Source organism: Oryza glaberrima, chromosome 8, assembly GCF_000147395.1.
Source record: "Oryza glaberrima chromosome 8, OglaRS2, whole genome shotgun sequence".
NCBI classification, from domain to species: Eukaryota; Viridiplantae; Streptophyta; class Magnoliopsida; order Poales; family Poaceae; genus Oryza; species Oryza glaberrima.
The window spans coordinates 25095711-25113813 of record NC_068333.1 but is presented as its reverse complement, the minus strand read 5'-3'; the positions used below and the strand labels follow the sequence as shown (position 1 = coordinate 25113813).

The following is an 18103-nucleotide window of genomic DNA, read 5'->3' as shown; positions in this document are numbered from 1 at the left end:
ATTGTAAATATCACATTCTTTTATTTTTTTAGTTTTCCAAATTTAATAATTTCAAAATTTATAATTAATATAATATGAAGTTGTATTTGTTTTGCACTCTCGATTTAGAATGTCATTAATTTAATTCCAAACTTTAAAATTAATAATTAAGAACTCTTTTTAGTATAAGCCAATATACCTTCAGTCCAAAAGAAAAAGACAACCAGATTCATCCACAGAAATTGATTTATTACAAGATGGAGGAAGTATATTTTTTTAAAAAAATAATAGATATATTTAGCATATTTATAGTGTAGAGTAAATTGCACCCACGGTGCATCAACTTCGCAGGTTGGTGCAATTTGATGCAAGAACTTGAGAAATGAGCGTTCTAGTGCAACAACTTGGCAGGTAAGTGCAATTCAGGACAAGAACTTTATAAGTGATCGCATAAATGCAACAACTTGCAAGATATGTACGATTTTGTTACAATAAGTTAAGAAGTTATGCGACAACTTAATTATTTGGAGCACTTTTTAAATACATATTTAATTTTTAAGTACTTATTTTAACAATATACTAGCGTGGGTTTGTATATAAGCATATTTATATTTTTATCCTAATAACTAATAACTGAAAATCAATTAAACTGGATGTAGAAATTATTATATTTCGGTCGAGATTTGGGAAGGTACAGAAAACAAAAATTCTTAAAGATAATTGGATGTAAATTGAATGTGCAGTATAAATCTTAAAGATTAAATTCAATATTATAAAGAAATATCCGTAGGACTGCTATGTAATGGCATATTGACATCGTGAAAAAAAAAACTCACCTAGCATATGCTTTAGTTGATGCACCAAAATACTAATTTGTCAAGTTCTTGTACTAGAACACACCCACTTGTCAAGTTGTTACACTTGAATGTTTAATTTCCAAGTTATTGCACTATATCGCACCCACCCGCCAAGTTGTTGTACCGTGGATGCAATTTACTCTATAGTGTAAATAACAACAGCCTATAACACACTGGTGGTGACCGTTTACACCAAAAGTTGGCACTATGGGTAGATTTTGACCTCCTAAATATCCTGAAGCTTTTGGGTTGGGAACCAAAACTTCCATGAAAGAGAGATCTACCTGGAATTTCTGGGTAAAGTTTGTTTCATATTGGAAGCATTAGAGCAACACCAAACCATTACTTCCTCAGTTTCATATATTTTCTAGCATTGCCTATATTTATATAGATGTTAATGAATCTATATATGTGTCTAGATTCATAAACACCTATATAAATGTGGGCAATGCTAAAAAGTCTTCTAATATGAAAGGGAGGGAGTACTTTTTTTTTTTATAATCCATATCCCCCTTAACCCTTCCAACCCCAAATTGATATTGGTATTTCGTTTGTACGATGTAAAAGGGTGCCGTAGGCTCTGTCAGCCAACCTATAGCACATCGACACGCACTTGCCCTGATGGGTTCTCTCCTGGAACTTTCACTGTAGTACTTGCAGAACCTGATGGCACGTATTGTTCTTGTAGTGGCATATCTTCGGGTGCCACCGCATGTATTTACACATGAGGTACTCTGTGTGCTTTGATTGGACATGTTTTCACGTTAATATTGGCTACTCTCTCCATTTCACAATATAAGTCATTCTAGCATTTCTCACATTCATATTGATGCTAATGAATAATCTAGACATATATATTTATCTAGATTCATTAGCATCAATATAAATGTGGCATATGTTAGAATAACTTACACTGTGAAACGGAGTAAGTAGTATATATATTGTTTACATGCACAAGAGATATCACTATCACAGACAAAATATATTGTTTAGCAATTCAATACTACTTTTATATAAAAAACCTTATTTATGGCTATACACATGTGTAGATACATAGCTAGAAATAAGGACGGGGGAGTAAAAATATGTTACTAAGTGAATTTTCAGGTCATTAATTAGACAGTTCCTATATAATGATGTACAGTTAGCTAGCATTGACATATTCTATTTTCTACGAGATTATATATATAGTTAGGCTTGATCGGTTGTCAAAAGCGCGCAAAAGCTCAAGATTGTAAAAAGGCAGGGATCGTTGACGACGAACTAGAAGTAGATCGACACATCATGAAACACAATAAGGCTAATTAAGGAGAAGAAAAGGTACATGGTGTCGCCGACGACAACGACAAAAAACACACACACACAGATATATATATATATATATATATATAGTGGATAGCCAGGCCAGTTATATATCAACTGGCGGTTTCTTCGATCGATCTTCTCTGGTCTCGATCGATCAGTTATATTATATGGTGGCTATATATCTGCATGTATATATAGATAGATATGCAGACGGCGACAGCGCTACAGTACAGCTTGCAGGGGCGGCGGCGCCTCCTCCTGGGCCTCGGCGTCGCCGGACATCTCCTCCAGCGACTTCCCCTTGGACTCCGGCACGAGGAAGGTGAAGAGCAGGCCCAGCAGGTTGCAGGCGGCGAGCAGGAAGAGCGAGTTGCGGACGCCGATGCCCGGAGGGTACCCGTGCTCCGTCTTGCTCCGGTCGGGGCTCTGCGCCAGGTACAGGAACCCGAAGGATCCGACGATGGCGCCCAGCTTCCCCGACGCCGCCGAGATGCCGTGGCACGTGGCCCGCAGCCGCGCCGGGAAAATCTCCGCCGGCACGATGAAGGTGGTGGAGTTGGGGCCGAAGTTGGCGAAGAAGAAGGTGAGGCCGTAGAGCAGCAGGAAGCCGACGTGGTTCTTCCCCGGCGCCGTCCAGTGGTGGTACGGCAGGGCGAGGGCGAGCATGAAGAGGGTCATCATGAAGAAGCCAACGGCCTGGATCTTGAAACGGCCCACCACGTCGATGAGCGCGACGGTGAACCAGTAGCCGGGCACCGTCCCGCACAGCGCGATCAGCGTCTGCGCCCGCGCGATGCGGAACAGCTCCTCCAGCGCGCTCATCGTCGCCGCCTTGGGGATCCACCCCACCGCGCTGAATATGTCCTTCTGGAACAGGTTCTGGCTGTAGAACGCAATGTCCAGCAGCAACCACGTCGCCGACGTGCCCACCAGGTGCAGCCCGTGCCGCCGGACAAACTCGCCGGAGAACAGCCCGAACGGCCTCCTGCTGCCACCATTATTACCAATATTACGCATCTCCACCACCTGCAGCACCTTGGACATGTCGGCCGCGGCCTGCTTGGCGTTGTTGGCCACGAGCGCCGTGTAGCGCGCCGTCTCGGGCATCTTGGTGCGCCAGTAGTAGGTGAGCGCCGCCGGCAGCGCGCCCAGCATGAGTATGATCCTCCACGCGAAGTCGGCCTGCGGCGGCGTGGAGGCCACGGGGTCCTCGCCGTAGGGCGGCGCCGGGAAGGCGGCCCTGAAGGAGGCGGAGACGAGGATGGCGACGAGGCCGCCGGTGATGATGCCGAAGCCCTGCATGGCGAAGACGGCGGCGATGAAGGCGCCACGCGTCTTCTTGTTGGCGTACTCGGACATGATGGTGGCGGAGAGCGGGTAGTCGCCGCCGATGCCGAAGCCGAGCCAGAAGCGGAAGAAGCAGAGGGTGGCCATGACGGAGGTCGGGGTGTGGCCAAAGGAGAGCGCGGAGGCGAGGGAGCAGAGCACCATGAGCATGAGGGTGATGCCATAGACGCGCTTACGGCCGAGCTTGTCGCCCAGCCAGCCAAAGAAGAGTTGCCCTGAGAGCGTGCCCACGAAGGCCACGCCGTTGACGGAGGCGGAGACGTGCGGGGGGAGCGTGCCGGGGGACGGGGACCCGTCGACGCGGTAGTAGATGCGGCCCAGCAGCTTGGTGACGAGGGAGATGCAGAAGAGGTCATAGGCGTCGGTGAAGAACCCCATTCCGGCCACCACGATGGCCGTGAAATGGTACCATTGCGTCTTGGCCACGTCCAGGGCGTGGAGCACCTCAAGCTGCTGCTGCTCCCCGCCGCCGCCGCCCATGCCAGCTTAATTGCTTGCTTTGCTTTGCTTTGTGATGATTTGGAACGTACGTATGTATTCCTTGCTATTTATAACCTACTCAAACGGAATCTCCCTTCTCCTCCCAACCGAATATCCAACCGTTCCGTTGTTGCGTTATGTTGGAACCGTTTTACATTCTTACTACTACTACTCCCGTTGTTTTTGGTTTACACTTAATCTAGCTGGTACAAGAGTAGCTAGGTACTACATCCCTTCCCAAATAAATTTATTTTTCACTAATCTCACACGTACCAATAGAAAAAAAAAGCTAAAATACCTCTACTTTATCAAATCTCAATACTTCCTCACTTTATGTACTCCAAATACAATTACTTTTTACTTTCACAAACTCCGATACAAATAATTATTCTAAAAATTAACTTATTTCTAGACAAATATAAGTAGCTAAAAAATAAACTTATTATAAGACGTAGAAAGTACATCACATCACATATTACGCTAGTTGCTATTTATGCAGCAAATGTATCTCCGTCGGTTTGACCTTAGATGACCTAATGCCAACCATCCATTGCTAATTGCGTAGCCTATCTCGTTCTGGTTTCTAGTAAGATTTAACCATCCAAACCCATTTTTTCTCGCGAACGCGCAAAATGATTGCACGTCAATATATTAGAAGAAGACAACAGAGTTTGGTTACACAACGCAAACGGTCAGAGGGCCGTTGCTAGGGGTCAAGGAAAAAAAAGAAAAAAAACACAAATACAGGAAATATAAGTTACTGAGAAAGAAAAAAACTCTTATCGCAAGGGATGGTGGGACAGAGGCCCCCGCTACACTCCGTCCTGCATCGAAGGCAGGGAGTTACCATCCAGACCAATTGATAACAGCCTTGACCATTCATTAGTTGCCTGATGTTTTATATATAGTTTATTAAACAGCTCAGATTACATTGTTATTTGTGTAACAATCTAATTTTAACATAGCCTCCCCCTCTCCTGATCCCCGTCTCTTGTGCCACCAACGTTCTAGGTCCCAACTTTGACTCGCGTGTGATGGCATTTCCTCTTTGCACTGCCAGCGCTGACACCGGCGAGGCTGGACAAGCCTTTCCTATCCCTGTCCTCTTTCCCTCCACATCACTGCCATCACCCTCTTCATCAACAAATCCATATGTGTTTTCTCCTTCATCTCGGGGTGGCTCACGCTGCTAGATCTGTCACCCTTGCAACCTAACCACATGATCTCACCCCCACCCACCGCCCGCCCATCTCCACCAGGACGTTGTCGCGAGTCCTCTCTGACATATCCCTCTCCTTATCATGTCTCCCTCTTGGCTCGAGGTACAAGATAGAGCTATAGCCCTTAGATCAACAACAGATTGATGATTGATCAATCAACTACGATTTTTCTAAAACTCAATCAACGTATAGGTAGCAAAGGCGGTTTGTAACTCACTCTTAGAGTCTTAGAAAGGACTATAGACGTCATGCACATTTCCATCACATAGAGCATTCAATCGCTTATTAAGGTTACCTTTGATCTTAAACTTTGACTCTATGTATTATATATATGTGCAAAGACGGGAGACGTGACTATCTTTACACCATCCAACATTGAGAGCGTCTTTGTCAAATCACCGATAGTGACACCGGAGAGACCACTACACAACAAACAACAATTGATCGTATTATTTTTTTGAACAAACCACATGAGATAGCTGCGAGGCTTCATATTAATATAGCATGAACAAATATACAATATTACAACTCTAGGAGGCTACAATCAGGAAAGAAAAGAAAAACTCACCAGCATGAAACTAACGACTCCCAACCACCAACTTGAGAAAAGAACTAACGCCGAGCCTATCACTGTTATGTGTGGCCTGCCACCACAGCTCTACAGCGGGATATAGACACTCTGTCCTACCATAACTGCAAGCTACTAGCTAGCCACCCACAAACTCCTCCTAGTGATCCTATAGAAACAGGTTGATGAGGAGGAGGAATAAGAGAGAAGAAGAAGATGAACTCATCCCTCGTGCAACCCCAATAGCGACTTTCGAGAGTACCGCCTTGCCGAAGGTCATGTTAATTTGTTCATGATGCATGGGAGCCCCTATATGGCACAGTGAACTGATCGTGCAAAAGCATCGGCTGATCATTCTACCAAGGGACAAATTAAGTACATGCTGAGCAGTGATTACGTGCTGTTATAATATATAACTAACCACGCTAAAGTACATATATATAGGAGCACTGTCAATATAATACAGAAGCCAGAGAATTAAATTAAGAAATGAAAGCTGGTACGTAGGGTGGTCAAATTAAGGGGGTTAATTTAAAGAGGTCAGCAATGAGAGATTGGAGATGCTTTCGTTCCTAGCCTTCCAATGTGGTGCACGCAGATGCAGTGATGCATGATATGATTGAGCGCCGCGCCCACTTCACCTCCATTTTTTCTCAACTAATTAACCTCAGAAGTCTCTCCGCTTTACTTTCCCCTTGCTGTGTCACGTATGCCCAGGGGGCTTCTGCTTCCTTAATTCCCAATGAGATATTTACGGAAATAATAAAGATTTAATTAATGGCACAGTTTTACCGTCTCGTAAAATTTCAAACCTAAATTTACACATAGCTAAATATGAATAATATAGTATTATTAATAACCAGGAGCGGACCGGGGGTGTCGGGTATGCACCGGCATACCCACAAATTATGGAAAAACACTAAAATAATGTAGTATGAAATTATTATGGACATGGATGATAGTAAAATGCCACTAAAATGGAATCCTCTTGATGAATATTGGAGCATAATAGTGGTTATGATTTGTCTGGAGATCCTGCAATTAATCTCCAAGAAATCAGATCAGGAGAAGAAAGCCTGGAGGTAGAACAAAGAAGAGGAATGGCTCGATAGCGGTTTTTGTGTAGAGGACTAGACAGCCATCTTCACTGATAACTGGTTTCTGCAACTGCAAGGGACGAAGCAGGAGTGGACTGCTTATTTCTGTTTTTTTTCTTCTGAATATTACAGACTTCCTCACGAATTCTAGACCACAATTTGATCAATTTTTGAAAAATTCGATCAAAATTTGTTAAAATTTTGCTGTCAGATCTTTGGTGTTTTCTTTTTTTAAAAAAAAATATATAGTGGAGTGATCCTAAATATATAGGCACACTTAACGTAAATTTCCTGGATCCGTAACTGTTAACAACTAGGGTTTGTTCTGTTAGTTGCCGGATTCGTCGATCAAATTGAGAAATGTATATCGTCTATAGAGTGATCAACAATCTCTATATATACTGTCGAATTTTCTTTAGAACTCGTCACTGTTATATGAAGATTTTTCTATTACTATTTGATGAAACACGCACTCAAGTTGTCGAATGATTTCCTATTTTCTTTAGCCGCCTGTCTTATATGTTTACCTTCCAAACAATCTCTCTGTACTGTATACAGTCATGTTGATTTGATCCTGCCTCTAATTCAATTCTATGCCCGAACAAAGGAAGGAACCCCCAGAGGTTAACAATCACGCAGGAGATATGATGGATGGAATAATGAAGAAGACGACCAGATAGATTATTAGGTTTAATTGCCTAATGACCGGCCCAAACACTAGCTAAACATGACGGCAATTAATAATAGAATTGAATTGCTGGGCTTCAAATATTCAACACTACAATATGACAAACACTAGCTAAACATGACGCTCAAATAATAAGGACTAAGTTCACTTTAACTCCCGTAGCTAGTGGCCAAATCTAATTCATATCACCGAACCACAATACCGGATATCTCGACTCTCCACAACTATTAAAATTGGTGCAATTTGACTCCCTCCGCAGTTTTGGAGGACGATTTTGCTGACATGGCGGTGTTAACCTAGTCTTCGTTCCACGTGGTATTGACATGACGATTATGTGGCATTAGAATTGAAAAAAATATGTATAGGACCCATTTGACATTTAAAAAAAATTTGAGGGACCCACTGACATGTGGGCCCACATGTCATCCTGCTTCTTCCTCCTCCCTCCCTCTCACCCTTCTCTCTCTTTCTCTCCCATTTCTCTTCACCTTGGCGTTTTACCTGGTGATTTCACCATGTCAGCGAGTCCCACAGTATTTTTTTTATTGAATGACAAATGAGTCCCACGCATATTCTTTAGAGGCTGTTCAGATTGTAGCCAAAATAAACTTTACCAATTTTTGATAAGTTGACACCTATTGACAATTTTTGATAGGATTTCTTATGTACTTACCAAGGTTTGGTAAAAAATTAAATGTATGCACATCTTTAGCAACTTTACCAAAAATGGTATGGTTGGAAATGGCATCAATCTGTACAACCCCTTAATTCTAATGCCACATTAGCGCCACGTCAACACCACGTAGAACGTTTGGTAAAAAATTAAATGTATGTACATCTTTAGCAACTTTACCAAAAATGGTATGGTTGGAAATGGCATCAATCTGTACAACCCCTTAATTCTAATGCCACATTAGCGCCACGTCAACACCACGTAGAACGAAGACCAGGTTACTACCGCACCATAGGCGTCATGTCAGTGAAACTACCCTCTAAAAACCACCGAGAAAGTCAAATTACACCAGTTTTAATAATTGGGTGATTCGACCACTAATTAAGGGAGTCAAAGTGAACTTAATCCCCAAATAATATGTCAATCAACCATCTGGGCCAGTACCAACAATGATTGAACGCCCATATTAAGCTGATGGCCCATGGAACACTACATCATTTGGGCCAGAATATGTATGATCAATAGAGCTCATACAGCCCAGCATGTCGTCTAGCTAGGTGGACCAGAACAACATACTGCTGACTCTATAGTCGTCCTGAAGCTCATGCATGTCCTTCTGATTTAGTCAGGGTCATCGTATGTGGTTTCTTCTGGAAACGACATCCATGCATGCATATATAATTAAGGTAGGATAAAAAGACAAGAGGACGATTCGCAAATCCAGCAAAAGAGTGAAAAGGTTTGCCTTTACCCAAGAACAAAATGCCAGCGCAAAAAAATGCATCTGATTCCTCCAGTGTACTGAAGCTAACTATATAGGTTAATAATTCAGTATATTTTTTAATTTGTATATATACATGCATGCGCATGCAAACAACGGCAAATCAATATGAAACCATGCCTATTCATCGAATGATATATTTATATATAGAGCTATTCCAAGGGAGCGAATTGATTAGTTAAGAAAAGGTCGTCACTATGGATTCATTCTTTTGGCTTTGGCACACCAATCGATGGTCGCTGTGCAGTATTCTATAAGGCCGTATATAGCCTTTAATTTATCTCCAATTATTTTTAGACTAAAGCCTTTAATTTGTCTCCAATTTTACTCTTGTTTATGTACCTATTATATATTTATGCATCCCTAGACTTACGTAGTTTCGATTACGTATACATGCCTCTCCCTTACAGCATCAGCAAAACAATTGATGAGAAGCTCAGCATGCACCTTTGCTCACTAGCTAATAATCAACTAGATTATATATATTGTTACCCGGCCACTACTAGATCTTCTTCCATGTCCCTACAAATGTAATGATATTGATTCATTGGGAGAATTATTTGGGACCAAGCATATATATATATATGGTCGCTCATGTATCTTTCAGCAAGTTTCAACGACAAGATCAGTGTGCTTAATTATAATTATTTATGAACAAGTTAAATACCGTACTACATATATATATACGCATGCATGAAGGACAATGCGTGCTCAGGCATCATTAATTTTCCGTGAAGGGCCTCGCTTTAAAAAAAATATATGCAAATCCATCCTTTATTAGCAGAATATAGTTAATATTGGATGCAGTAAGCCTGTATAAGCGGCAAGAATAAATTAGATAATATATTATTTTTCTGCAAGGATATGCAAGCTAGCAGTAACATAATATATTCTCTGCTACCTAATATATGAATTCGTGGATGACATCCGGTTGGATGTAGAGATCAGGTTTATTTTATTTTCTTAAATATTTATTGAACTTTTAGATGAATTGGGTAACCTAGAGCAAATATATGCTAGTGAAAGCATGTAATCATGCATGGAATATATAGATTAATTAATTAAGATTCTACCATTTAAACACTAGTATTTCCATGAATTCATCGATTTGCGGATGACCAGTGCTTCAAATTCATTACAGGAATAAATGCGTTTTAGGATGATCCAAATAATCACCGGAAACACCTTGATATATATCGAGGCGTGTGTGTATCTCTGATCACCAGGAAAAATTTACAAGGGTACGAGTAATGTTTAAAATAAGTGGCATGGCATCCTAGATTCCTAGCTACCTAGCGAGAGAGCGCTACTAGCTATATATATCACACATAGTCGAGCCATATTATCTTTATATCCTTTCAAGAAAACTATTTTATGTTTATATCTAAAAATATATATGTATGTAATTTTTGTGCCGATCACCATGAAAAAATAACTTTCTTATATAGTTACCTATGCTTGTGTATTACAGATCGAACTGGTGGTCAAAGCTGTAGCGTTGTTGCGTAGAGAAAATCATGTCAATTTTTGAAAGTGCCAAATCTTTTTTGTGACCGGAAGTACGTATTACGTTCTGATAATGTGTGACCGATTTGGTCTCGAAAATATTTGGTATCCATATCTTAATTTCTCGATCCGATAAATAACTGCTTTTGATCCACTGTCGATCTTAATTTGTTCGATTAATTAATCTTCTTACACTTCGTATGATTGATCCAGCTAGCTGCTAAAGCTAGACCCCATGAATTATATGATTCTCCTCTCTAGCCAGTACGTACGTAGCTATAATTTCTGCCGCATAGCCTCACCCTCGCTGGTTATATATATGCATGCACATATATATAGCGCGCCGGCCTCTAGCTAGTATAGCTAGTTGTATGCTTATGCACACTTTATTTCTAGACAATTTTTATGGTGGTTTGTACTGGTAGAAGAATAAATTTATTAGATTGATAATATTTTCTCATCCAAAATCGGCCCTATCTATTAATACTACCTCATCAACTACTGTATAGAGTGTAATAGCTTTTCCTGCTAGTAATAGGATTCATAAATCCATATTGAAGACGTCTTGATGCGGATGGCCCATGGCCATAATCTTCAGTGGCCCTCCTTTCTTTGGGGCGTCCTTCCCCTAAAGGGTGCCGGCAGGCATTGATGCAAGCAGCAACATAATGAAGTCGTGCTTTTTATGGACTAATGTGGGTGGTCCTCGACAATCACAGTCTTTTGATCGCCGGAAACTCGAGTCGATATGCTCGTGGCAGAAATGCTCCCCCGGCTTTATTGTTTTATGGTGTTTCAAATTCTGCGTGTGAAGCGGATGTGGTTGAGACAGGGTCTAGCGTTAGTGATTTTGATCTTGGTCAGGTGATCTTGTAGGTGGAAAATGTCAAAGCTTCCCCTCTAGAGTCCAGACTCTTAATCTTTTGTATTCTCTTCTCTGTATCTCTCAGTACTTTCTCTCATGTTATCCTCAAGGGCTCCTATGCTTGGAAACTCTCATGTATCTCTTCGCTGTAAGTTGGTTCGAAGTAATATATTCAGGTGGGGAAGCTCCCCCCCCCCCCCCCCCCGGTGAATTTTCAAAAAAAAAAAGGACTCATAAATCAATGACTTATATTATTTCTATAGTGATAATGCTGGTAGTCGAAATACTAGTATAAGCTAACGTAAAAATACTCCTCTAAAAGACACACACACGCACACACATATATATACCCCAATATACACGTACACACTCATTTGTGTGTCCGTTCTAGTAAACATTATGGAGACATGAGATATATAATATTTCTTAAAAACCTCAGCAAATTTGTACTAAAAGTATAGCTATTTGTGTATAGCATATATGGTTGTTGGGATTTAAACCCTAACAGTTATAATCATAATAGAAATTTTTTATGGTCCTTGAGAAAAGTACCTAGATATATACTAAAATTTTACATACCTCGAGGTACCAAGTTTTATGCTATAACATGTGGTACATTCTAATACCTTCTCAAGAATGATAAAATTACTTTAATCATAAACATACAATAATTAATGTGACTTTGCAATAACCATACCAAATGTGCTATACCTATATAGGTGCACAGTTACTAAAATGTTTTAGCACACGATTAAGTTAATTAACCACAGCATGTTAACTGTTAAGCATATTTGTTCTTAAAGTTGGCGATGCAAAAGCAAACAAAAAAAAATATCTGGTAGATTTTCCGGTGATCGATCTTTGTAATTAAGTACGTGAAATGTATTTGCATACGTACAATGCTTGGTCATAATCAATTTCAGCATATATTTGTGCATCCATTATATATTATATATATTAAGCATATATAACGGCGATATATATATGATTCGTGCATTCGGTGTTATGTTTCGGCCGGACCATTAATTTTATGTGTTGCCGGGCCTTCATCCGTTAACTGTCAATCGGTGCATAATAACTATTAATCTCACTCGATCGCACCAAAAAAAACATCATGCTTGCAGGAGCGCATCACATAATTTCTGCCAAGCTGTATATATTTGCCTCCAAGATATATGAATGGAAAATTCATGAAGATATGCATGGGGCACTATATATGCATGCCAGCAGCTATATATGGGTTATGGCTAGGGTAAACGGTATATATAAAAATACAGCATAGACGACAATTATTATTGACGAAACAAATTAAAATCTTTTTTTTTCAAAAGACCACATAAGGAAGCAAATAAATCATGCACACATATATATAAGATGGTGAAACGATCACGATCAATACAGCAAGGACGCCATGCTTAGTGACGACGTCTGTCAGATTAATTAGATTTCTCTGAGAGAATTAAGGAGGAGAAGAAATTAAAAGATCGTAATTAACCAGCTGATACTGATCAATCGATCTCGATCGTATACATGCACACAGCTAGCAGCCACTGCACACAGGTGAGAAGAAAATCCCCAAACCTCGATATGTATCGCGATTGTAAGTAGGTTAGCAGCATATATAGCTAGTAGTTATTCCTCTTGCTCCCAGCTGCTGACCTGTACTGATCGTCGCCGCCCTTGAGCATCTCTTGCAGCACTTGGTCGTCTAGGCACTCCAGCTCGATCACCTGCCGCTGCTGCTGCTGTCGGGACGAGGACGACGAGCCTGATCCCCGCACGTAGTTGCGCGCCTCAGCAGGGAAGTTGAGGACGGCGAGGTGGCCGCGCATGGCGTAGGCGGCGCGGTCGTAAGCCCGCGCAGCCTCCTCGGCGGTGTCGAAGGTTCCCAGCCAGACGCGGACGCTCTGCCGGCTGGAGTCACGGATCTCCGCCGCGAACTTGCCAGAAGGCCGGCGACGCACGCCACGGTACTTGGTCGTCTCGCCGCCGCCGTTGCCCTGATCGTCCCATCCGCCGCCGCCGCCGCCGTCCATGAGATCGATCGATCGATTGCGACCACTGACCGGCCGCGGACGGACAATAATCAAATTAACTAGCTACTACTGTTACGGATCGGACCGGGGATGCAGGGGTGTGCTAATAATATTGTAAGTATATATATCTAATGATAGCTAGCTACTGATCTATTCCACGGATCGATCATTCAGCTCAGCTAGCTAGCTATGCATGGAGTATATATATATATGTCTCTGAATATAATGCTTAACCGATCGATCGATTACGCTATATATATATAGCTATCTAGCTGCAGCTGCGACGGCGCTGGAAATGGCTAGGGGCCTGGACTTGTATTTAAGAGCAGCTTCCGAGCTTAAGCCCTAAGGGAGCTCAAGATAATGGAGATGCAATTTGTGATCGCGTTATTGAAAGCAGAGAGGAAGATGCCGATTCTCTCGCGCTCAAGTGATCACATAGATTGTGGAAGATGGGCCCCGGTCGCTCCTCTGCATCCATCCCTTGTTGCTCTCTGCCTGTAATTAGCTAACTAAAAAAAACATATATATAATAATGTTACTAAATAACATATATAATAATAAAGCAGGTCTCGTGGTTTCAGAGAGCTTGATCGAATGCATATCTATAATCCCTCCGTTTCTAAATATTTGACACCGTTCAAATTTTTAGTACATGTTTGATCGTTCGTCCTATTCAAAAACTTTTATGAAATATGTAAAATTATATGTATACATATAAATATATTTAACAATGAATCAAATGATAAGAAAAGAATTAATAATTACTTAATTTTTTTAATAAGACGAATGATCAAACATATTTAAAAAAGTCAATGGCATCAAATATTTAGAAACGGAAGGAGTATATATTACGTGTTCGGGATGATCGATCCGGTCATGCATCAGTACGCCTAATTTATGTAGGTCGAGTCATTCTTTAATTAATTTCAGGTGACTATCTAAAACCATATAGATATATAGCTAAACCAGCCGACCGTACCTCACGCGTTCTACTTGCGTTGAGTTCAATGACAGTTGCCTAACTTCAGCTATTAACTTTTGCATATCATTGGGCATTGAAACTACTCAGTATTGTTTTTATTTGTAGGCTATACCGCTACCTTGTTTTCTCTTTGAATTGTCATCACCGTGTTTGTATAGTTGGAGAATCCTTTTTGATTCTTGTATGGACGGATGCAAACTAAATTAAGCTCAACTAGATGATGATGAGGGATGGAATCATACCTTGATGAATTGCAGCCTTGTATATAGTTAGGCCTCGTGCCTCAATTGACTGGCTAAATATAATTTGTCGCATCGCTAACTTTATTAAGTAATGACTCTTTTGTCACAATTAGCAATTGTTTTAGGTTAGTGGGATTGCACGTATAGTATATACAAGTACATAACTCACACATGCATGTAGTCCTAGTACTGTTCTATAAGAACAAAAGAGATGGTTTGAATGAATTGCGCACCTCAATTTTTTTTATTTGGGATTATATTCTTGTTTGGACTTTGAAACGAATAGGGACGTATTGGCCTCGATTTCCCTAGGACCGGTCGGCGACACGCATGTGCATGCACGCTGTTTAAATTCATGTTTGATCGATCCTTCGAAAAGGAATAATATTGGAATGTCTTTGCTGGAATTAACTAAAATTTAGTTAGATGAGCCCAGCTGCCCAGTTTCTTTATTGCTTCTGCTATTTAATTATACAAGATGTAATTATATACTAGTAGTAGATAATGCAAGGATGTTTTTGGATTGAGGAATCTAATACGATTACACTTGCTGGCCAACAAACATAAAGGGTAAATCCTTAAATCCACAAATCCCTTATATGTATATATATGTATTCAATATAACATGCATGATGTTAGTGGCACAAGGATGACATAGAAAGCATCGTACGTCGTACGAAATTTTGCGCTGCAAACAGAGTGAGTAGTTGCAATATAATGCAGTGCTGTATAGCGAAGCCTGCGCACTAGCTAGCCAGTTTTGAAATTGATGAAAGTATAATAATTTCTTTTGTTGGTTAAAAGAAAAGTTTGAAAACGTTCGAGTTTCCAAGTAAACAGTTTTTTTTACTAGTAATGAGAAGTCGTTGTATAGTGAAGAGAAAAGAAGGTGAGGAAATAGCAAAGTTAAGGGACGGTGTGTAATGCTTAATGGGCTAGCTTGTCGGCCCCATGTATGATGATTGGATACAATCTGGCAGTATGCATGTTTATGGGCCGATCCAACTGATGCGCGCATAGGATAGGAGTAGGACTGGCATTGCAAAACAGCAGATGCCATGACAGCAGATGCCAGATCCTTTATATCCCGAAATATAAAGGATTTTGTGTGGAGGATGTGACACATCCAGTGCATACTACTACTACTTGGCAATTGGCATGTACGCATATGTGTGTGTGAATATATAGGGAGAAAATGGCAGAGGCATTGACATGTGCAAATGGAGGAGGTAGGTTTTTAAGCTAGGGAGGATTGGATGGGGATGGGAATGGGAATGGAATGAAGTTGACTTGAGAGTCAAAAAGGAGAGATGAGGAAGGAGGGCCCAGCTGGGGAAGGGAATAAATCCATCCATCCATCCATCCATTTGCTGCCTTTGATTTTAGTTTAGGCGGCCGTCGAAGGCGACCCGCTAGGTCCCTGTTCCGACTTGCGATTTGCGACCATATGCATCCGCGTACTGTATACTCCTTCCGTCTTAAAATAAATGTAGTTTTGCACTATTTATGTTCAACGTTTGATCGTTCGTCTTATTTGAAAAATTTTTATGATTAGTATTTTTATTGCTATTAGAAGACAAAACGTGAATATGACTAAATATTTTCAAATTTTTCATAATTTTTTTAAATAAGACGGGCGGTCAAACATTCACGGCTGCACTTATTTTAGGTGGGACGGAGGTAGTACTTGGCGTTGACCAGCGCGTGGACTTGTAATATGGACGGACGCGGACGTGCTCTCTCATCTCCTAGCTACTGTACTAGCACTAGAAAAGAAAAGAAAGAAGAAAGCAGCAGCAGGAGGAGAGATGGACTTGCTCACTCGGCACGTGAAGTACTCCCTCCAGCAACTAGTAAGAAGAAAGGCAGGCTGCAGGCGTGGACGCTCTGACTGTCGGTCTTCCCTTGTGAATTGTGATCCAATATTGCCAAATTAATAATATTCCTTCATAGATTTCTCTCTGACCCCGCGAAACAGCATCAGCATGCATTGCAATTCAACTCGCATATTAGTAGTAAGAAGAGCTACTCCTACTCAGTGGTGTGGCGATGGGTTCAGCTCTTTCGGGCAGCGGCAGCGGGAGCTTGTTGGTCCTCTCCGTCTCCGTCGTCGGCATCCTTTTCACCTCCATCCTCCTCCTTGCCTACTACCTCTTCCTCGCCTGCTCATGGCGCCGCCGTTCCCACCAAACTGCACGACCCACGCCGCCTCTTCCTTCTTTCTTCTTAGCTACTACTAGTACTGCCGCCGATCAACCCCGCCGCGGCCTCGGCCTGGAGGAGGCGGCCATCCGCCGCATACCAACGCTCCGCTACCACCAGCAGCAGCAGCACAACAAGCAGCAGCAGTGCGGCGTGTGCCTGGGCGAGTTCCGCGAGGGGGAGAGGCTCAGGCGGCTGCCCCCCTGCCTCCACTCCTTCCACATCGACTGCATCGACGCCTGGCTCGCCACCGCCCTCACCTGCCCGCTCTGCAGGGCCCATGTCACCGTCGACACCAACCACATTGCTGCTGCTGCTGCTGCTACCACCAGCACGCGGCACGACGACGACCAGTTGCTCTCCGGCGTGCACCAGCCGATGAGGAGGTCGTTCTCCCTCGACTCCTGCCACCTCTACCTCGCCATCATTTTGCACCCGCACCAACTCTCCGACTCCGACACCCGCAGCCGCAGCCGCAGGGAACCAAAGCCCGCCGTCTTAGAGTCAGAGAGGCCTAGTAGGACGCTGCGCAGATCCTTCTTCTCCTTCAGCCACACCACCACCTCCCCAGTCCCAACTCCAATCCTCCCTATCTGATTCTCAACACTAATCTACTTGTACAATCCCATATTATATTTATTAACTCATCCATATCATTGTTAATTTTCCTCATTACATTCTCGTTTCTCTTTGCTCTCTTTTTTTTCCGACTGTACAACACTGCCGGTTACTGTAATTTCTTAATAAACATAGTAAGTGGAATCAACCACCTTTAATACTTTTTTCCTTTCGTTTATGCAATGTGCATCAGCCATGTAGCAGGCGTCTGAAAATAAGGACTTAAGGTAATCCTGCCAAACTAAAAAGAAAAGAAAAACTCAAACACCATCATCTACAACACCTAATCAGATGGGCCCGGCCTGCCTAATGAGACATCCATCATTACTTCCTTGCGTGATGCCTCCAACGGTATTTAACAAGAACAACACATGACGGTTCAACCAGATTTTCATTTTTTATTATTATCTGATGATTTGACACCAACCAAGTATTTCATGTTTTCTATGTATTACTTTATTCATATTGCCTACTAATCATTATATCGAATTCATCCATTTTATGTGGCCTTTTTATGTTACCTACAGGAATAAGTTTAGGGTTTGTTTAATTGGTGAAATATAAAAATCTTTGGATGTCACATCGGACGTTTGACCGGATGTCGAAAGGGGTTTTCGGACACGAATGAAAAAACTAATTTCATAACTCGTCTGG

The 18103-nt window shown here is 41.8% G+C and overlaps 3 protein-coding genes across 3 annotated transcripts; 1 reads left to right on the top strand and 2 right to left on the bottom strand.

Moving 5' to 3' along the window:
* Positions 1-2221: 2221 nt before the first annotated feature.
* On the bottom strand, positions 2222-4057 carry LOC127781293 (inorganic phosphate transporter 1-6). Its single transcript, XM_052308233.1, has one exon. It carries the CDS (start codon positions 3966-3968, stop codon positions 2364-2366), a length of 1605 nt encoding a protein of 534 aa, XP_052164193.1. The 5' UTR covers positions 3969-4057; the 3' UTR covers positions 2222-2363.
* Positions 4058-12744: 8687 nt separating this feature from the next.
* On the bottom strand, positions 12745-13647 carry LOC127781294 (ethylene-responsive transcription factor ERF096-like). Its single transcript, XM_052308234.1, has one exon. It carries the CDS (start codon positions 13400-13402, stop codon positions 12992-12994), a length of 411 nt encoding a protein of 136 aa, XP_052164194.1. The 5' UTR covers positions 13403-13647; the 3' UTR covers positions 12745-12991.
* A 2746-nt stretch (positions 13648-16393) lies between these two features.
* Positions 16394-18011, top strand: LOC127782743 (RING-H2 finger protein ATL1-like). The gene has a single exon (XM_052310010.1). It carries the CDS (start codon positions 16679-16681, stop codon positions 17426-17428), a length of 750 nt encoding a protein of 249 aa, XP_052165970.1. The 5' UTR covers positions 16394-16678; the 3' UTR covers positions 17429-18011.
* Positions 18012-18103: the final 92 nt, after the last annotated feature.